Source organism: Amblyomma maculatum, chromosome 1, assembly GCF_055883805.1.
Source record: "Amblyomma maculatum isolate TAMU_Amacu chromosome 1, ASM5588380v1, whole genome shotgun sequence".
NCBI lineage: Eukaryota > Metazoa > Arthropoda > Arachnida > Ixodida > Ixodidae > Amblyomma > Amblyomma maculatum.
The window spans coordinates 238,948,733-238,971,229 of NC_139344.1; the positions used below are offsets into that span (position 1 = coordinate 238,948,733).

At 43.1% G+C, this 22,497-nt stretch overlaps 1 protein-coding gene across 1 annotated transcript in view; it reads left to right on the plus strand.

Annotated features, from left to right (window-relative positions):
- Window positions 1-7,357, plus strand: part of vari (MAGUK p55 subfamily member vari) — a 77,473-nt gene extending 70,116 nt beyond the window's left edge. The window contains exon 14 of the mRNA XM_084590644.1: window positions 3,538-7,357. Coding sequence (XP_084446770.1) covers window positions 3,538-3,714 — 177 coding nt within the window. The 3' untranslated portion in view covers window positions 3,715-7,357. The remainder of the gene's footprint in view (window positions 1-3,537) is intronic.
- The last annotated feature ends 15,140 nt before the right edge of the window (window positions 7,358-22,497 follow it).

Sequence of the window (22,497 nt, forward strand, 5' to 3'; positions counted from 1 at the left end):
TGAATGAAGTTTTCTATTTTGGAACAATACTTAGGTTGTAAGAGGTGCTATAATGGAGAGGTAGAGTAAACTTTGAAAGGTATATAAAAAACAAAAAACAAAATCCAAGCATGGGAAATTGGGGATTGGCATTGGGTTTTGTTTTAACTGTCTTTGATGCAATTAATAAGTGAAGTGTGTTATAGAAAGCAGGGTGTAAATCTCTTATTATGTACCAAGTATTTCAGTGAAGCCTGCCAGTAATTTTTTTAAAATAGGCTTGAACACAGCTTTCGTGGCATAGTGATACCAGTTTTGGTAGGGGCCAGGAAACAGTAATCGTGTTAATTAATAAGCTGGTTAACCGATTTCCAATAAATAAATTTTTAACCATTACAGTGAGTCACCTGGCTGCAATGAGAGATTAGTAATTTGCCTTATAAGCTTTGTGCCCTTGCGCAATCTCAAAAACATCCAGTCAATGAAAGTCATGGGTCATCTTCCTGAAACAAGTGGTATTTAGTGCTTATAATTTTTTTACTTTGAGATCGAAGGCATTCTTTTCTGTGCAGTACAGGTAGGTTCATTCGTATATCGCAGTATGTGCTGAATTCACTGAAGTCAGCCCCAAATTATGAGTGTTGGCAAAAAAGCTTACCACTGCTGTCCCTTTTTTATTAAGGACTCAGATAGTAGTTAAAACTATGAGCAGTTTTGTTGTCTCTCTATTGTCTTCCTTGGAAGTCAACAGGTTAGATGTAATCATTTGAAAATGTCGTTTGCTACATATTTTGTCCTGTCCAAGTGAAATTTGATTGTCTTACTGGTATGAGAGTAACATAGCTTAAATAACCCTTTACCAGCAGATGCTTTGCTTAAAAGGGCAGCTTTCACTGCCCTTTGAAGCAAACTTTGGTTTTCTTATTGAGATGCATGGAGCATGTCAATTATTCCAGCAGGTGGTCACGATTATGCTCTAGAGAAGAAGTTTTAAAGAAGAATTTTAAATCAAGCTATGAATTGAAATGAAATTTGCCACTTTCTTTGTTTATAAAGATATTGCCAAAAGAACCAACGCAAATATTAACTTTTTAAATATGTTCTTGCCACATGTGACTTTGTAATGAAAATATTGTCAAAATGCTGTAAATTTTGGCATCTGTTACAATGTTAGAGAAACAAAGTTGGTACCTGTTAATTCCATTGTGGTAAACTGCTATGTCAAGTGTTATTTGCAAATTTTTGTTTATAGGTTACTGCACAGCATAGAATAAAATTTAACCTGCCTTTTTTGGCTTATTCTTATTTGCTTTAGCTGTGTAGTTTACAGCGTATTGAGGTCTTTTGTAGTTGCGAAGCTGTAGAGTATAGAGCTGTGAGAGTGAAATTTCCTCAAATATTAAGTTTTTTTCTTTCGGCAACATTTTGGTACAAATCGAGGACTTGAATTCAAATTGTGCTTTCTTTAGTGACTAAGTACAGGTATAGGGATTGCAAGCTGTGTATCTCATTAAATTCACCTTATTTCATTCAAATTAGTGCAGCAGTAGTTGCCTGTGGGAACATTTTCGTGTCCTTGATGCATACGCAGAGGAGAACTAGTGCTGGTCTTGAATTAAGATTTTCTGCTAAAGGTCTCTACAAGTCGAACCACAATGATTAGCAGGAAGGTGTATGAGGTAGTTTTCCATGGCTATTGTAGTGAAGCCAGTTCAGTGATCTGCATTTGCTGCGTTGCTGATTGGGATTGATTGCTTTCGGTTGTCTGCAGGAAGGCCAGTTGAGCTGATAGCTTCAAGCATAGCACTTGACAAAGTGCTACTACTATTCATATTTTGAATAAGATTAAGATGTGTTTTATTCACAATATTAAGAGAAGGAAATTTTGGGGGCTTCAAATGGCACTTCCGTTTAGGCTGTGTAGTTTGGAAGAGAGAGAAATCAAGTATTTTTCTCACACCGAGCAACATGTTCATTATAACGGTAGAATTTGAAGCTTTATCAGGGAAAAAAATGCAGCAGCAGTCACAGTTTGCTGCTGCCTGCCACAGTTAGTACACACGAAAGAGCCACCTGCCTTGACAGGTGGAAAAGTGGAGCAAGGGAAGTCCCCCTCTCGTATGTGCAAGGGAGAGGAGGGAGGCGTCGGAAGGTGGCTGCTATGGGAGCACCTTCCTCCTTTCCCCCAAAAGAAAGAATAACTTTGTAGATTTTGAAGTTACCGATAATAACTAGGAATGACTGTAAAATGGAAAATGAGTAAAAATATTCAGCAAAAGTCAAAATGACTAAAAATTACTTAGCGGAAAGCACAGCAAGGCTGCTCAGCAGTTTGATTAGCAAAGCTTAGCAAGGAACCTTTAATGAGCAAGGAAATACATGACAAAGTGTATAAGAAAATATGAGAAGTTGAGAAGTATAAGAGAAGCAGTTAAAAGGAGAGGACATATTGCCTCCGTATCATGACTTGATGGTAATTAGGTGCCTTCGTGATTTTGTTTTCTTGTGTCAACCTACATATATTGCAAAAAAAAAGTTTAATTTTTATTTGGTCCCACTTGTGGGTTGTATATGTCCTGCAGCTCCTGGTGCACTTAAATTCATAACTGGGTACATCCAGTCAAGTGGAATGATCAAACTTAGAAATTTTGTTGATGTAAAAATTGAATACCTGAGCTTGTGAAGAAAGGTTTTGCTTGTAGTTTCTAGGACAATAAAATTAACCTGCCTGAGTTTGCAAGCTGTATTTGTGTGCAACTTCTGTTTATTTATTTTATGCCTTTTGCTTTTGTTTTGAAAGTTGACTGTTTATTGGGGCATGTTAATTTTTTCTTTATTTCCAGAGAAAAGGAAAAGTATGTATTCACTGTAGATGTAGAAAGTAGTAGTAGGTTGCTATTTTTTTGTTGCAGTCATTTATGTTGTAATTCTCACGTTTTTTGATGCATGCATTTCTATTTTCAACAACAAAAGGGCCGAGTATGTATCGTAGCAGTAGGCATGCCTAGATATCCTAGCTGATGTCTTATGTTAGAAACATTTTCTCTTAGTTATGATGTCTTTCATTTATTGCAGTGTATTTAAGTGCGATTTTATGTTCCGATTCCATTGTGTCTCAACTCATGTGGTGCCAAACCATTCACATCGCTGGACGTACACATCGCATTGCTTGAAAATATTGATGTCTGAGCAAATTAGTTCTCTCTGGCGACTTTTCTTTTCTTACAGTAGCAGCAGCTATTGAAATGTAACATGAAGAGCTCTTGGTGCATTTTACTTACTTAAGGCTGTTACAAACATTTGGAGATATATTCACTTTGAGTGTTGGATGTAGAATAAACGAAATTATTTTAATTATGGATTTGTATGGCCTGTTAATACTCCAGTTTGGTAGGCTAAGCATTGCCAATAATCCCTATATTTTAGTTTAGTGTTGTGCTGCTTCTAATGTTACTGCCAAGAGCAAAACAAAAAGTGGTTTTGGTAATCACTGAGCTGAGATTGTAAGCCACAAATACCATTGCAGCCAGAGTTAAGTCTGCCTTAATTTTTGCACAGGATGAAGATCTCAAGAGGACCATTGAGGAAAGTGCCCAGCTTCAGAGGGCTTACGAGCGCTATTTTGACACAATCCTTGTGAACAACAACTTTGAAAAGACCTTTGAACAGCTCAAGGATGTGATTGATTCTTTATCGACCGAACCTCAGTGGGTGCCCATTTCATGGGTATACTGACATATTTTTTTTTGCAAGAGTGCTGGCAGGTGACAACTTGTGGAAATATCATGGTTGCAGTCAAGGGTGTCTTTTAATTGGCATGTGCCAATGAAGTTTATTATAAGTGAGGACATCATTTGGGGAGTAGTAGGTTTTAAGAACATTTTTTTAGGCAACAGGTTGATCCCTATCAGGTACATGCTTAATACTGCAATTCTCCTGCAGTTCGGGCTAAAAGAAAAGAAGCATTTAGATATTTTACTATTTAGTTGTGGTTGTGCACTTTTCCAGATGCCATAACTATGAACGAGTCTCATTTTGTACCTATGTGACCCCCCCCCCTTCTTCCCTTTTTTTAATGCTACTTGCGTCAGCACCCAAATTGTGTATACACCAGAGTGCCTTCCACAACCACTCTCATTCCGTCCTTTTACTTGATATCTTGCCTTTGAAAGGTTGTATTGGCTGTGACAAGTGTGGAAGGGGGTTTTAAATACCGCATTCAGGCATTTCCTTTGTTGGCCAAATGAAGAATCTCAAAGATAGCTGCCTGAGCTGCATTGTTTTACATCAAATGCTATTTCAAGTGTTATGCATTCCATTTTTAAGCTGTTTGTTGATTTTGCCTTTTGATTACACACAGGTGTGTGTGTGCACTCCTCACATAAAGGGTGTCGGTAACCTTGTGTTGTGTGCGGAGTGAACACAGGTTTCTTGCCACTGTGTATAACCGGTGATGCCACCTGCAATACATAAACACACATATCACTCATAGTACATCACATCAGTTGCGTCCGGTTCCATGCAGAGCACGATAATGTTTGACTGTTGCACCTTTGTCTGTATAATATTCCAGTGAGATAGTATGATAGTACAGTGTGATGAACCACCGTCTATATTGTAGTATTTACCAGTGGAAGCACATCAGATTTCTTCTCTGTGCTCTTTTTGATCTGTTGTTTGTTTTGTTTTTAAAAAGGCAGACTAGGCGAAATAAGCAATGGTTTTATATATGCCAGCATGAAATGGCAGGTTAACGAGTAAAAAAAAGAATCTGCAGCTTTGTTAAGTAAGGTAATAAATGATCTCCCTGCTTTTATTTTTCATTTTTACTCAAGATATAGAACTTTTGGGAATAAAACATTCAAAAGTCATAAGAGGAGCTCAAATAGATTTGAGATTTGACATGAAGCAGTAAGTTTTGAATTTGCATTCCTTTGTCATGGTACATTACGCTGCAGTAATCTGACCTTTCACTCACGCTGGAGCCAAACTTACTGAACACAGTTGATAAGATGTGGATTTCCGACTGGGGCATGCTAAGTGTAGCGTTATACAAGGTGTACGATCTGACCCAAGTAAACATGGATTCTATGGTTTTATTGTACCAGAAGTGTTAAAGGTAAACTAAAGTATCGGTTTGGATAGCCACAGCAAGGATATATATTCTCACCCTTGAGGGAAGAGAGAAATTGCTGTGTTGGTGTGGACCACTCACACAGCCATCATTGCACACCTTTTGTGAAAATGCATGAAAGCACTTGTAGCACCACATCAAATTTTGGTGAGTTATCCTTTTTATATATGTTTCAATGTTGCAAATTGCAAATTCATTATAGGACATTTAACAGAGAAATAAAATCAGGGAGATCATTTAAAATAGTTTTGTACTATTTCTCAGAGGCTTGACCTGAAGGTTTTTCTGCTATAGGCAAAGGCTTAGGCAGCATCTCTTTGTGGTTGTAGGAAGGAGACAAACCAGTAGCTGGCTTACGTTACTTGTTGACTCAAGCTTAATTTGCAGAAGTGAAATGATGCTTCTAAGGGTGCTTAGGTGAAGTATGGTACTGAATAATATACATGCTTGCTTTATATATGAATGTGTGAGTAACAAGTCGAATTTGCTTGGTTGCTTGTATGAATGGTGTGCTGTTGAGCTAACAAGTACTTCCCGTGCAGCTTTGACCTCTGCTCAAGTGCAAATTTGAACAGGTCAAGCTGGTTTATAGAGCAAATCCCAATTGGTCCCAGCTCAAACCAATTGGTTTTAACTGAAACCTACTAAGAGTTATTTCGTGAAGCAACTTGACCAGTGGGTGAGACAGCTCTTCAGGGTGGTACTGTTGCTTGTAGTGGAGAGAACTGTGCAAGAGCTATGTTGAGAACGGTATGAGGGTGTGTCACAGAATTGTGTTGAAGAGAAGAAATTGGCAGAAAAATGATATACTTATTATCATACAGTTCCTGTGGGTAGCCTTGTCTTAGTGATGCGAATGGTTTTGCTTTTCTAGCAAGAAGGATTTAGATGCGGCAGTGAAGACATTGCGAAGTCCCTCACGATTTTAATCTGTAGTTGTGCGGCTTTACAAGAGGTTATTGCCTGTGAGCAAAGATCAAATGCATTCCAGGTCCTAGTGACATGTCACTCTATTTTTATATTCATAGATAAATGCATTTTAACTCTGTAGTGATAACATGTGCAACAGCAACACTTTTGTGTCATTTGATGAGTGCTCAGGTATTCAGATGTTTCATGATAGAGGTGCTAGTAATAACCAAGAGTGATATGCTTTAGCATGTTCATATTTTTGTGAGTAATAAGTTTACTTTATCCAGATGTCTGTGAATTTTGACACATATTGTAGTTTTGGATATTCATATACTGCTGATTTGTGTGCAGAAGCCTTGAACAGTCAAGTTTATAAAACCAGAAGCCTTGCTTTAGGAAATGTTGCTCATTTGTGTAATTTGTACTTTGTGCTTCATAACATTTACAGATGTGTTCAATGTTACTTTTCTTGTAATAGCATGCTACATCTTGCGTCATCAGCTGCTACCAATTGTGTGCCATGCAGAATTCCGATGTAAATTGGGATGACAGGCAGTGCACAGCTCTTAGGAATTTCACCACGCTCTTCAAGGTGCTTTCATTTTAAGAAGGAAATGTGCTTTTGCGTCCTGCATTAATATCTTGTAGTGGGAAATGTTTGCTTTCATTTCCATCGTTAGCATTCAGAGGAAAAATGTACAATAAGTGTGTTGCTTATTTAATGTTTAGACTTGCAAATTTGTTGTACTAATGCACCTTACGTGTTTTTGCTTTTTAGTGGATTGTATAGTCAGGCATTGTATAGCATCCCACTTTAAACTGTCTAAAAAACTTGAGGACTGGGTACTCTGATGCATGAACTGTGTGCACTGTTGGTTATGATGGGAGCTTCATGAGATCTTACTTCTAATTACGAAGCTCAATTAGCCGTCCTCTGCCTTTTTACCAAGTGGTGAAACCTGTTCCTGAGAGTTATGCACTTTTTGTTGGCCTGCATAATTTTGTCTTTTGGCAACATGAAATCAACACTTGTGCATTTTGGACCTCGATTTGAAGCCATTGCATTAGAAGCAGATCTCACACTGTTTGAAGACACTGTTGCATTGCAGATGAAATAGACTGGCAGCATGTTTTTACGGCACTATACAGCCATTTTCTTTTACACCTGCGCTTGAATTTTCATTTGTTAGTTTGCGTGTGCTTCTATATCCTGCATCTTTACAATGAGATTTTTATAGAACTGTTACTTGGTTGCCATTCTGGCATCATCCGTCCAGAGGTGTGCCTTTGACAGCTGCAGAATAAAGTTGGTGTTCTGTCCATGACAAGACACTTCTTGATTTTGTGCATTCAAGCGTTTCTGTATCGTGTACTGCGAGTACTGAGTAGTACTTGCGGCACGCAACAGTAGCACTCAAAATTCGCATGCACCTGTGGCCATATTTGCTTTGCAAAGTATTTGGTGGTTTCGAGACATTTTATTTTCAGGTGTAGTGCAGATTTTGCAGGTAACATACCTGCAAAAGCTGCACACATTCACAATATTGAATTTCATTTCAGTGTATTTGATAAGTCACTCAGTTCTGCAAGCTTGTCATTAGGTACCACTAGCAGTTGTACATTTGTTCTTGTTTAGTCATATTTAGGCCTATTATGAGTGGTGTACTAAGCAAAGCCATCAATGCATAATAGGTGTTTATTGTCAGATTGCACAGTTTCAGTTTTTATGTATAAGCATGCACTGTATCACAAAGCATCTTATATGGTATGAAAAAGCACTGAACAAGGGTAGAGGGGGCGAAGCCTCAGTTCGCAAGTCAAGCCAATATTTCGACAAGTCCACATGTCAAAACGTTGACTCGACTTGCGAACTGAGGCTTCGCCCCCTCTATCCTTGTTCAGTGCTCTTTCATACCGCGTAAGCGATCTTCTTCCTCTCATTCTACCTAAAGCATCCTTTAGGAGCAAATGACATGAGAGGTTTTTAAAGTAGTTAAAAACTGGCTGCATTAGGATGAAGGCTGCTTGAATTGCAGGGAGAAAATAGTAATGTTTATCATTTAATTTGTACCTGGTGGCTGCCCCTTTATAGGTCCCTTTCGATCAATGAAAACGGGTAGCATGGCAGAAAAAAAAAAATTGAATTTACATTAAGCACTATCACTAAGTAAGTCATCACCACCCTGCAGCCTTTATTTCGTCATTCTACTCTCACGGTCCAATAACACCAACCCAGTCTTTCAGTTAGTCACTTTTGGATTAAGTTAAAACCCAAAGGGCAGTTGCGTTTTCAGTTGTCAGGTCAACCTGCAGAGGTTTCAAGCGTATACGCAAAGTGTCCCATGGATAGGAGGAAGCTAAGGGTAAAAGGAAAAAAAGATTATTAAAAAGATTATTTTCGAAATAAAGTGCAGGTTTTATTTTTGGTGGCTCTTGAATGCCAACAGCAGCGTTTTTAACATGACTAACATAGAGCATCAAAAGGGATATATTCTCGTAGTGGTGACGTCGACATCGACAATGCCGTTGGCAACAAATGAGGAGGCCTGAACTTCACTTTAACTCTATTGAGCTGACTTGTGCCCGCAAAAGAAGCGATCGGCGGCGGCGATAGCTACAATTGTGCTCGGCGGTCGTCGAACAAAGAATGCCTGTTCCACTCATCAGCGCTCAATGTAAAGGCGGCGAGGAGATATCTAGATAAAGTCGCAGACTGTGACTAGCACTACCTAACATTGCAGAAACATACGCGAGTGGCCGGAATCTTCGAGACACATCTCGGCGCATCTTGCGCGACAAAGACACTGATAAAGCTGCGTTCAGGTGACAACCAGTATGAGCAAACAACGAATACAAAATTGATCAGCGTGCCAGAATCAGAGTGATAAGGCGGCATACTGACGGCTGTCGAAAAAGGAACAAATAAAGATTCGAATGGTTTGTGGCTCTATGGTGAGAGTTGTGAAAAAAGTCGGAACGAGCAACGTCCGACCTGTGCAACTGGCGGCTCTGCCCTGTTAGCCTCTGGCATGCTCAAGTTTTCAAAGTTGCAGTGGCAGTTGCAAAGCTGCTGCATTTTTTTCCGGAGTTGTGTTGCAAAGCAGCTGCATCTTTTTTTTTTTTTTTTTTTTTTGTAATTCCGCGGAGTTTTTCACACTTCCTACATAAAGCAAATACATTTGAAATAACCCTATACATGCACAAATGGTGCCATTTTGCAATGCCTTGTATTGGCCTGAAACTTTCAGTCAGTTTGTGCATTTCTCCAATGGGTTGAAAGTTCGATAACCTTTGCAGTAAAGTTGGTTTATACAGAATGAAAATGAAAAATGCTTTCTATCAAAACCGTGTTTCCTTAGCATATGCTGCCTTTATTTCTTTTTATACCTTAGCTCGCATTTTTCAGCTGGGTTCTGTGCATAAATGGATGGAGTGCGAGTTTGGTTATGGTTGAGTGGGGAGCTGCATTGCAGGACGCCAGATGGAAGTGCAGTGCATAATTTCATTAGGACTGCACGCTGCATAGGAATGGATAATGATCACGCGTCACTACGGAAAAAGCGCAGCTAGCTAGGCATTCCGGAAAAAAGTGCAAAGCTCGGGGAAAATAAAATCAATAATTGAAACTGTGCGTGTGCTGCGCGCACACGCGTACGTTGTATCGACTTTACCGAATTTCGGACGATCAATTCATGAAGTAGGCGCGATCCGTATAATATCTTGGATCGTTCAGGGGGCTGTGCCTGAGAGCTTTGTCCTCCAGTATTGGGCTGCTGCTAGCCGCCTTCCTATACACGCGAATCCATTAGTTTTGAAATTACTTATTCAACAGAACGTACTCGCGCACGCGAGCAACCCTGCCACGGGACCTCGCAACCTTGTTGCCTGCTACCTTTCGTCGTCTATCTGCAATTCCTATTCTTTTCTCATTCGAAATCTTTGTTGACCCTACGTTGATTGTAATGGATTCTGGACACGGCATGTCGTTTTGGTTCTGTTTTCGTTGAAATTTTTCAGAATAGGTACTTTCTTAGCTCACGACCTCTTCCACAGTTTCCTTCGCGGTTTCTACGCAGTATCTTGAAGGACGAATCGCATCGATTCACGCGCTGTGCGTGCCGTGTTCTCTCGGGCTCCCTGTTATATGCGGCCCACGGCACCGCGATTCCGCCCCCTGCCCTTGATCCAGGGAACCTCGAAATGCTTCCAAGGACGTTTCTCTCCTGCGCTACCGCCGTACTCATGTAGGAACTCGTGTATTGTTATTAGATCAGTAGTGTGGACTGTAATATCGTTCTCCCTCCCTAGGCTTCGTGTCGATTAGTTTAAGTTGCTCGTACTGCGTGCACAAGCATCTGGCATGATACGTGATTTTATAGAGGTCTCTTAGGTAGTTTTTGTTGGCAGACATCAGAAAACATGAAGCTAAGAGGTTCTAACTATATAGCTGTGATATAATAGTTCAAACTTTACCACTGTTGCTGTAATTGAAGAGTTATATACTCGTCATGGCTTTTAGATTTTCGAAACTGCCATTCTCGTTGCCGCAAAAGAGAGCTTGATACGCACGTGGACGTCTGTGCTACGCGGCAAGGCAGGGCATATCTAGCGCGCACGCTGCGTCAGGTCAAAGTCAGACGGGCCTCTCTCTCTCTCTCTCTCTCTCTCTCTCTCTCTCTCTCTCTCTCTCTCTCTCTCTCTCTCTCTCTCTCTCTCTCTCTCTCTCTCTCTCTCTCTCTCTCTCTCTCTCTCTCTCTCTCTCTCTTCTTTTTTCTTTAAAGCGAAAGCCTTCCTAGGCCAGCGAATTCCATGCACGAAAGTTGTGCTCGAGATCTGCCATATTACACGAGATTCCGCGAGATGTGTTCTTGTCTAGCGTTCCTGCCAACCCTTGAACGCTTGCCAAGGAACGACACGCGACAGGAGCGATGGTGTACCGTCCAAACACTTGTCGGAGAAAGTGTGGCAGATACTGCGCCTTTCTTTTCCTGTAAACCAATTATAATTATATGTAGCACTGCAACGAACGCCGATAAGAGGGTGTCCTACTCTGGATGTCCCGTCCATAGGGCAAAATGACTGATTGTATATATACTGCTGTTACATATTTCGGGAGCTTGGTGAAATGTGTTGGGTGAACGGCGTTGGGAGCGCTGGTAGCAGTTACTATCAGAGGGTGGGGACTGTACGCGTGAGTACACGGAAGTTTAGGATTTCGAGCAGCTGCTCCGCCATGTTGTAACACTGGCAGTAATGGTCAACAATGAGCGGCGATGTGACGTTCATATATTCACTTTTTTTTTGCGATGTTTATTGCCTCAGGGCACAAAAATGCTATGAAGGGTGAAGGGTGTGGCCAAATTAATGAATAAAGGTTAGCTGATGCAATGAAGTCGAGGAGTGTACGATGATGTGGTCCCTGCGTCCAAGCCGCATATGACTGCGGATTATGGGGGGGAGAGGCCAGCTGCCACCAGATGCCGGATCCGCGTTGGCTTGAGTGCTGGACATTCCCAAAGCAAGTGATGGATGTCAGCTTATTTCTGGATTTGCAGATGGGGCACCCAGGGTGTGGATACCAATGTTGAAATTGATGCCACTTTCTGACCATTGCCGGTGTTAGAGCCACCCTAACTCTAATCCTCCGAAGCGCCACCTCCTCTGCACGGGTTAGACCGCGCGGGAGGCTTGCCGTACACGGAGGTATAATAGCCGTGCAGGGCGTCGGAGATGCTCCTTTCTTGTTAAAAGCAGGGTAACATTAACCAATTTTATGAGGTTTGGCGATGTCGAGGTTGAGGTGACAAGGCGGCTCGCAGAATCCGCATGGCTTTGAGCACTTAAGGTCGCGCCGAGTCCATTCGATACGAATTGTCTGTGGTATGCATGCCGCTAGACTGTGTATGTTTTGGCAGATTTCTGTGCTACCACTAACGCGTCTAAGTAGCTTTGTCACTTGAAGGGCATTAAAGCGTATGACAATACGGGCCGTGGGAGGCATGGGAATGACGGTCGCAAAGCGAATCGCCTCTTGCACTGCAAGCAGTTCCGCATAAAAAGAAGATGGAGGTTCCGGTAATTGAAACTTTGATGATCTGTTCAGTGAAGGCTTACTGGGGTAGTGAACTGCAGTTGTCACTTTGCAGGCTTGGATGCTGGCGTCGACGTAAATTATAATGAATCCTTGTGGCAAGCGGGCGTCTTGTTCCATAATTCGTTCGCGAACTGACGACGCCGTTTCCTGTGTTCTAGGCCGTCTTAAACCAGTTGGCTTGTTATCGCTCAACTGTACAAAACGCCGAGGAAGAACTGGCAGTGGCGGTGGTAGAAGTGAATGTGAGGAAGCATAAGCCCTCAGAGCGCACGTTGCGTGAGAGAGGGTGGCCTTAAGCCTGCGTGCATCACGTCGTTGCTGCACCAGTTCATCTATTGTGTTTAGCTGCGCGTTTTCTTGGAGTGCCACGATTGGTGTGATGCGAGGGAGGCAAGTGATGACCCTCATTGCCTCTCGGTTTATAGCTTCAAGGCGATCCCATTGTGTCCTTGTTAAATGCTGGAATTGGGCTTGATAAACAAGGCGCGGTTGCACAACTGCCCGCTCCAACTGTCTTGCAACATCTGTGCGAGTGCCACCCGTTTTTGGAGCAATGCGTCTGATCAGACCCAGAGTCTGTAACGCCTGTTTTTTAGCCTGAGACAGCCATGAAGTTCCAGTTCCTGACTCATGAATTGTTAAACTCAGTCTTTTTACTGTTGAACTTTCCTGAAGTGGGGTTCCGGACAGATGTAGACGAATAGGTGTTGCCGCTAGTTTACGGCGCCCCCAGCGGTTGGCGCCTGATATGAATGTAGTTTTACTGGCGGAAAGTTCGAGGCCAATGGAAGATGCATATGTAGATGTAATATCTAAAGCTGATTGTAGGGCAAGTATAGTCGTTGTGTGTGCTCCACACCTTGATGTCATCAGCGTATATTAAGAATTTAACATTTGAAATTTCACGTAACCGCCATGCAAGGGCGATAAATGCAATATTAAATAATGTTGGTGACAACACTGATCCCTGGGGTACGCCGCGAAGAGGGACAAATGATCATATGGCATCGCCACTCAGGCGTATTGCAAATTGTATACCTTCAAGGAAAGACTTTACAAAGTTGCGCACCCTATGTGGTAAATGGAGCATGTCAATTGAATCCAGAATAGCAGCATGACTGATATTATCATAAGCCTTTTCGACATCCATGGCGAGGATGGTGCGTACATTGTGGCTGCGGGTGGATGATAATACTGAGGACGCCAAGACAGCCAACCCGTCTTCTGTGCCTATAGATGGTCTAAAGCCAATTTGGGCCGGGTGATAGAAATTCATGTGGCGAGCATTTTCTCAGCAAGCTTGCAAATTGTTGGCGTTAAGGATATAGGTCGAAGGTTGCTAAGGTATGTTGGCGTTTTGCCCGGCTATCGTCGTCCAACTGGAGAGCTTCAAATCTGTAGGATGTCTGAAGTGATGGTGAACTAACATGTTGAGACCATTGCTTCTGCATCCCATGATGGACCTTTTGATTTGCTTTCTGTTTTGTTAGGCATGGCCAGGTCGGAAACAGTTAAAACAGTAGACAACACTCGGTTTATATGGTCGAGGGCCATAATAGAATAGGCGAGTTGGGGTATTCAGAGGGCCTTGCAAAGTGACGATGCAAGAGCGCCCCTTTCCCATGTGACAGGCTTGGAGCACACGATGGGTAGGGCAGTAGAGCTCACGCTGAAGTGCAGCCTTGTCCTCGTCAATGTCTACGTTGTAGACAATACAGCGTTGTAGGTCGGAACTAGCAACAAGATAAACCTGGACCGGAACCGAGACTTCGCTTGTTACTGAAATACACTTAAGTGTTTGCAGACACTCAACAGCAGACAAACTCGGGAGCCACACAGCAATGGTATTTGACTTCTTCCTGGCTGTGAAGCCACGGAAACACTTGGTTCCAAGACACGCGTCCAGGTTCGCCTGAATAACTCTATTCGGTATCTCAGTAAGGCACTTGGTTGTCAGAGCCTTAATGATCACTTTATAGGATGCTGATCCAGGTGTCGAAAATACCGGGTGATCAGTCGTTGTACAGGAACGCTTGCCTTGTGAACTGTTGTTTGCGGAAGATGACTCCAGTGTACTGTCTTCTGAAGGACGCTTTTGAGCACCGCGCTGAACCACCCGTCCAGGTGGTAGCGCTAAAGACATGTCCATTGGCGTGCTCGGCTGCTCACGCACATTGGTGGGAAATCCATCACCAAGTGGAGTCTGGTTAGCCATTTCCGGGCTCTGCCCTGGGGACAGATAACTCAAGGCTTGATGTGCATTTTGAGACGACAGGATGTATGCTGCAGCCGGTGGACCAGGAGCAGGAACCAGGAGTTGGGAACCAGGCTCGGATATCAATAACTGTGCGGTCGGTAATGCCGTCGACACAGGCGGCGCCGACGAAGGTACCTCCGCCAGCGTGCCACCGAAGGCACTAGGCCTATAGTCTCGGAGCGCAGTTCAGGTGCAGGAATTATGTAGTGAATTCAACACAACCAGACGATACATGAGCTATCGAAGCTTCCCCGGACACTAAGAAGTCAATACTCTTGATGTAAGATCGTATTTACCGGAAAGGTAAGATTCAGTATTTCTTCTTAAGTAAAATAAAAAATCGATAAAAGTTGCCGAGCGAAATTAAAACCAGATTAGCCATGAAATGAGACGCATTTTGCGTTCTCGAAAAATGAAACTTTCTTGCAAATTAAGAATATTTTCTGAAATTTATCTTGAAATCATCATAATCAGCCGGACTACACCCACTGCAGAGGAAAGGCTTCTCCCATATTCCCCAATAATCCGGTCCTGTGCTAACTGGTACAGTCGGATATACAGACCTGCAATAACCGCCGCACACAATTCCTCCGTGACAAACTACAGTCCGCTGTTAAGGAGCTTACCTAAGTAAAAAAGCAAACCATACCAGACTTAAATTATAAGCTCAACCCAAGAATTTCGATGCTTCTGGGCTCTGATGTATAGGCAAAGGCCAAATACTTATTTTACTTACCGTTCAGCGGAGCAATTCACACGCCGCGTACCACGTGGTACGCGGCATGCATGCGCATTTACAGTAGCAGTACTGTCACTGCAGAATGACACAACTAGAGAAAAGAGAGCAGAAATGGTAGCCATGGAGACGGAAAGTCAGAGCTAAGCAAAAGTCAGAGAGTTTGTCAGTATGATCAAGAAAAGTGTTCTTTCCTCCCTCTTTCTACATTTGAAACCAGAATTCTTGGATTTCAGGCCAAATATTTTGTGCTAACCGTGCGCATGTCCCAGACAGCCGGAAAAGCGTTTTATATTGCTCGCGGGAAAAAAATTAAAGGCCAGCCACGATCTGGCTTCGATCACACCAAAACAGCTGTCTCAAACCTGCCAATCAACCCCCGTCCACGGGTCAGAATCGTGATGTGATCGGAGCCTAATTAACCCCTGAACATCAAAACCTGAGCCATGGCTGGGACCTGCGTCTCCCGGAACCTTCATGTTCTCGGAGGCGCACATGCTGACTACCTTCCCTACCTTCACCTTTTCTTCCCTCACTGAAATTGTAGTTGACTGGTCTCCGCCAACGCTTGTCTCCACTGCGGGCCCTGTTGAAGGTAAGTAGACTCGTAACATGGTAAAACAAGCTGAGGTTTCGAAAACTGAAACCCCGCCACAGTGGCGCAGTGGTTAATTAAGACGCTCGACTGCTGTGTGAGGCTCCAAATTGCTCCATAGCCCTCCACTACGGCTCCTCTGCCTCTCTTTCCACTTTCACTCCCATCTTTCTCCCTTCCCTTACGGCTGGGCTCAGGTGTCAACAGAAAAAGTGAGACAGATACTGCTCCTTTCGTTTCCTGTAAACCAGTTTATTTAAAAAAAAAAAAAAAAAGATAAATAAAGATGTCGTTTGAGTGCGGAAATACTTATCATGTTTTGGTAATGTATTCCTCGCACGTTGAACGCACAAAGGGTGGAATTCGTAGCCAGATTTGGCAGCCTTTTTTTCCTGCTCCTGACTCGTCGGTAACTCCTGTCGTCCCACGGTCACAAAGAGTGGCGACAACAAGCAAAGTACAAATAGAGTAATTCTTTGAAGAGGAAAAGTTTTTAACTGACGTTGTTCACTTTGGGGCGCTTAGTTTACGGTAAGCGTCAGACGTAACGATGCCCGTGCATAAGCCAGTTTGTATTCTGACATCATCGCACTATATTTGCTTTTTTCTCATGTGGAGTAGCGCGCCAGGGCCCCGTTATGGCCGGCCGACCTCTCTATCTTTGCTATAACTGAAGTTTACGTCTTGTCTCCAGTTCCCAAAATTAGCTTCTATTTAAACTTTAAGTCTTTTAGCTTTAGTTTTCACCTCTACGTTGTCAAGGGCTCAACACGAGTACTTTTTTTCGTCCATGGCTAACAACTGCAACGACAGGTTGGAGAATAGTACCGCTCTAGCAGTGAAAGACTAGAACTATGTTTTTTTTTCTTCCTAATTTCGTTTCAGTAGCGGGCGTTAACTTCTCCGGTGAGGTAGTTTTTTTTTTTTTTTTGTTACTTCGATCTTCTTCATTCAGCCATAAGCTTCGTTTACATGGACCCGACAGGGGCGGGTTGATTTTTGGTTGAGTTTATCGAGTATCGGGTCGAAAACGGGTTACCGGGTTCATATAAATGCTGCCAGGTCGGGTGGACGAGCCGAGGGGTTAATTGGAGTCAATTTCCGCTGCAAGGGGCGGGTTGACTCACTCGACCTCAGTTGATGTAAACGCAGCCGATAAGACAACAGTATGGAAAACGGAAATAATGCGCTAAAAAAAAAAAAAAAAAAAAAAAGACCGGAACCGCGGGTGCCATCTGCTAGTTCTTCGTCTCGACGCGGGGCGCGACCGTCATAGCCGCTCGTCAGTTCAGGTTCATGTAAACCTGGTAGGGTCGAGTCCCCCCAACTCGACCCCCGCAGTCGGGTCCGTGTGAACAGAGGTGGAATAATATAGCGATTCCAAAATTTATTCCATTCCCTCGGCGATGACGTCAAAATTGCGTATGAGGTGACGGCTACGTGAACTTACTTCTGACGTCCTGTGACGTCCTGAAACGCAACGTTATTATGCACAGATTCAAATTTTAACCGGCCAATGGCAGAGAAGGTAATGGAATGGAATAGTTCCCGGATGGAATAGAATCGTTATATTATTCCACCCCAGGACTATATAGGGCGGGACATCTGCTGCGCTATGTACGACTTTGTTCCTAACTCAGTTACCTTTTAAATATTTATAGCAGGATTACTTTCACTGTTTTGTATTCAGTGTCCAAGAATCATTCCTTTTTTTTATATATATTTGTTTACAAATCCGTTGAGCCCGAATTTATTTATTTATCAATTAGACCAAACTAAAATTGCATCTGAAATTTCACGGCCATCTTTCACTGAGTTTTACAACATCTCGTTTGCACCATTATATGTCACTCGTACCCGATTCGGGACCATTGATGCACGGTTGAATGAAGGAATTTCTATTCCGATTCTAAAGTCTAGAGCAACAAGCGAATATCAAATTGAAAATTATCTGAAGTCACTTTCTTGAAATTATCCTTCGCGTCTATTCGTTTGTGCACGCTGTTGCTGGTGGGCGACGAAGGCCGTTTAAGGGCTGTTATGAGACGGAAGATGGAAAGCAGCTGGAGAGGATCAGGTAAATGTTGATTTGTTAAAGGGGGGGGGGGGGGGGGGGGGGGCATTGGGCTTGAAAAACTGGCCACCCTGTATGCGCAATGCCTGGTGCCATCGATGGTACCGGAACTATGAATGAACGCAAACATTATCTTAATTCATAAGAAAGGGGACGCTAAGGACCTGAACAATTACAGACCAATCAGCTTACTGTCTGTTACGTATAAGGTATTTACTAAGGTAATTACTAATACAATCAGGACAACCTTAGACTTAACACGTGAACGCATGTGTCTGTCGTTCACGTGTTTCGTGTCCCCTAGCGCTGTTTTACTCGATCCATAAAGCATAGCTAATAAATCTACAGAACTTGAGAATCTTTTACTCCAAGGAAGCCCACATATCGTTCTAATTACTGAAACATGGCTTACTTCCACCACACCTAATAACTGTATTATTCCTCCAGGATACACCCTATTTAGATGGGACAGAGATACTCGCGGTGGGGGCGTGGTAATCGTAGTTAAATCATCTCTCAAGGAGGCACAGGTGGACTGCAATATGTCGGAATCGGTCTGGTGCAGAATACACTTCGAAGACATCACGTATTTTGTTGGAACTATTTACCGGCCGCCTAACACACCCCCTGATTTTCTCGATGAATTGAGACTGTTTCTATCCGCGCATGCACACGCCGATGCACGGTTGATAATGGATGGTGATTTTAACCTCCCGCACATTGACTGGGATAATATGTCACCTGGACACATGGAGACTTCGAGTGCAGAAAAACTGTTAGAAATTTCATTTTTGTGTAACTTAAGACAAATTGTCTACGAAAATACTAGAATGACACTTCATTCTCAGTCCTTACTTGATCTTGTATTTGTTTCAAATAAAGTCGGAGATTGCGAACTGACTGTCATGGATGGCTTATCAGATTATAAGATGATTTTGCTTGATATACCAGTTAACAAAAGCAATTGCACAGAGCCTTCCCCTCAGGTGCTAGTGAAAGATTACGCACGGGCGGACGACACATCTATATTGGATTACTTAGAAATTTCTTTTAGGGGATTTGAGTTAGCCCTCGAGCAGGAATCCCTGGAGCACTTATGGCAGCGGTTTAAAAATATAATAAAATTTTGCGTGGATCATTTTATTCCCACACGGCGCAAGAAGATACGGAAACACAACCCGTGGATAACCAGAGATATCATACACATGAAACGTAGACTACATAGATTACGTAAGAAGCAAGTTACTCCTGCCACCCTGATAGAACTACGTCACAAGATAAAAGCTGCTGTATCAGCATCGAAGCAACACTTCTTCGATGAAACATTAACCGGCTATCTCAAAACCTCTCCCGATAAATTTTGGCGATATTTAGGTAAAAAAGCTGAATGTATAAACCAGATCAAACTGGGAACAACGATTTTGACTGCAAACTTGGAGATAGTGGACGGTTTTAATAAATTCTTTCAAACCGTCTTCACGAGATCTGCCGGAAACTTTAACACTGATCACTTAGATTTAGCACGGGCAAACGACTGTACAATGGAAAACATTTCTTTCACGCAAAGGGGCGTACTTCAGCTATTATTAGATTTAGATGCGAAGAAGGCATGTGGTCCCGATGGAATACCCACTGCATTTCTGAAAAGATATGCCGAATGGGTGTCTTTTTACTTGGTTGCCATTTTTGACAAATCGCTCCAAGTGCATTCCGTACCAGAAGATTGGCGTTGTGCTGCCGTTATTCCCATATATAAAAATGGTAGCCGAATGCTCGTAACCAACTATCGACCTGTGTCGCTTACCTCAGTTTGTTGCAAACTCATGGAACACATCATAGCAAAACATATCACTGTGTACCTGGAGGCTAATGGATCACTAAATGAGCACCAGCACGGTTTTCGACGAGGGCTCTCAACGACCACGCAACTTATATAAAACATCCATGATTTTGCAAAGGCTTTAGATGACCGTCAGCAGATTGACATTATATGTGTAGATTTCGCGAAAGCCTTTGATAAGGTGCCGCACAATGACTTGCTTCTTAAACTGCATGAAATAGGCATTAATTATGAGGTTCTGAAATGGATTAAGGCCTACCTGTCTGGCCGTAAGCAGGTTGTACGTGTTAATAGCTGTGATTCTGGATTATTGGATGTGCACTCGGGCTTACCACAAGGGTCTGTGCTCGGACCATTGCTTTTTCTCGTCTATATGAATGGCATTGTAGGTGCTGTTGAGTTGCCTGTAAAAATTAAACTTTTTGCTGATGATTGTTTAATTTATGGAGCAGTATCTTCTATGGAAGACCAGATTAAAATTAAACAATGCCTCAGTGCTTTCAATGACTGGTGTCAAAAATGGAAAATGCAAGTTAATTACGGTAAAACAACTTTCACACATATTACTAGAAAGAAAAATCCACTTACCTTTCAGTACTCTATAGGTAATAATTACTTGACAAATGTGTCTAGCTTTAAATATTTGGGTATAACTATTGCACATGATTTAAATTGGCGCTTGCATGTTGAAGCGATTTCATCGACTGCTTTTATAAAGCTATGTTTTTTGAGAGCGAAATTGTCGAGGGCAACAAATGATGTGAAGTTATTGTCATATAAGACATTCATTCGACCAGTGCTCGAGTATGCTTCAGCAGCCTGGAATCCTCACCAAAAGGTACTGCAAGACAATCTCGAGAAAATACAACGACTTGCGGCACGCTTTATCTGTGGCAGATATAGGAGGACTGATTCTGTCACTGCAATGTTGCACTCCTGCAACCTTGAGCCGTTAGAAACGCGAAGAATAAAGCAAAGGTTGACAGTACTGCAACAAATACTGCATGACGATTTAAAGATAAAGAAATGTACTTCCACCCACCTGCTAAGCATAGCGCCAGGTTGAATCATAATGCAACCATACGGCCGTACTTCGCTCGCACTAACGTATTTCGCTTTTCTTTTTTTCCTGACGCGATAGAGCTCTGGAATAAATTGCCTACTCATATTGTACAAAGTGCCAGTAAAACAGCATTCCAGAAAAGTCTAGACCAATACTTTAATGAACGCTAACATGTCGTCCCGCGTGCGTCGCGTACTATTTATTACTTTGTATGTGCTTTTTTGCTTTCTGTGTCATTTGATCCAGCTCAGCAGCTTTCTGAGATGTTTGTATAATTGTAACTCAAAGTGTTTGTTACTGTGTTCTGTCATTTGAAATTTTAGATGTGTTATTGATTTTATATGTATTGTTGATTCCCTCCCTGTCATGACCCTCAGTAAGGGTTAACAGTATGAATAAATAAATAAATAAATAAATAAATAAATAAATAAATAAATAAATAAATAAATAAATAAATAAATAAATAAATAAATAAATATGATGCTTTCGTCATCTTCTGCAATCGAAATCCAAGAAGTAAGCTTCAGGCTCGTTCTGTTGCTGGTTGCAGCCAGAAGAAGCATCCCACCAACCGGTATCAGTGTGGCTAGCGTATTATCTGTTGGCCGTGGCATTTTCTTCAAATTAACATGTGACCACTCGACACGTTCATCGTCCCGTGGCCTGTCATCGTCTTGCAGCCACGACGCAGATGAGACAAGCCCTCGTCGAAGACACGAGCGAGTGCTTGCACATCATTGGGATAGTCATTTTGAAGCTGCCCGTAGTCACCCGCCGAGCTCCTTTACATTCCCCCCGACGACCACAGCGCGCCCGCCCACACTGCACGACATAGCGCGCGAGGCCTTCTTGCGCGTTCTCAGCAGCTCCGAGCCTTAGTGACGATATCGGAGCGAGTGCACCGTGGGATTGGCCGCTGGGTTGCTAACTTGACGGAGAAGTCGAGCCAGCTCCAAGAAGTGGCTTTCACGATGACGGTACGACCAGCCACCATGGACTGGCTGCGGGCAACGATGGCCTTGTGCCTCCTGCCGACTCTGACGCATCTCTGTCCAGCTGTCCATGCCGACCATGAGGGCTCCCCAAGTGACACCGAGGCAGGGTGACGTAGACTCCACAGGTGCACCAGGGTGGGAAAAGCGGTCTTTGTTGCCGGATGGTGGAGGCGAGCGGTGGCGTAGTTGATAACCAGCTGTACTAGGTAGTCGCATAAATAATGATGGCGGTGCAGGCCGTACGTAGTAACCGCCACCATGCGCTGGCCTCGGGTGACGATGACGCCGAACTCAGCATCGACTATAATAAGCCTGCTCAGATGTTTATTCGGACCAGCGCGTTCTTCTTTGACATTGAGGATAGCAGCTTCGCACTGGTGGTCTTTGGCGAAGAAGCGGCGGCTCGGCATCAGGTCGTGGCGAAGTTCCGTTAAGCTAACAAGCCCAGCAACGTTCTCTGTTGAACAGGCAAGCACAATACCTACTGGCAGTGCATGTCGAAGCGGGGTCACGTCCAGAAGGTGTAGCCACTCATCCTCCACCAAGACCGCGCAGGGAGCAAAGGAGAGACTCCAGAACGACTGTGGCTGTTGCAGTTCGAACTTGAGGGACTCGTATTCCATTGCAGCAGGGGATCCAACGCCGACTCCCAGGAAATTAGGTGCTGCTAACCAGTGTCCAGAACTGTTGGCTCGAGAGTCGCGCCGGGCTCCTGCTGGAAGAACCCCGGAAGTCCGTGAAACGTAGGCGTCGTCATCTTCGAAGAACGCTGTCACCGCCGGATTCCGTGAACACCCGAGGCGAAACATTACCGCGTC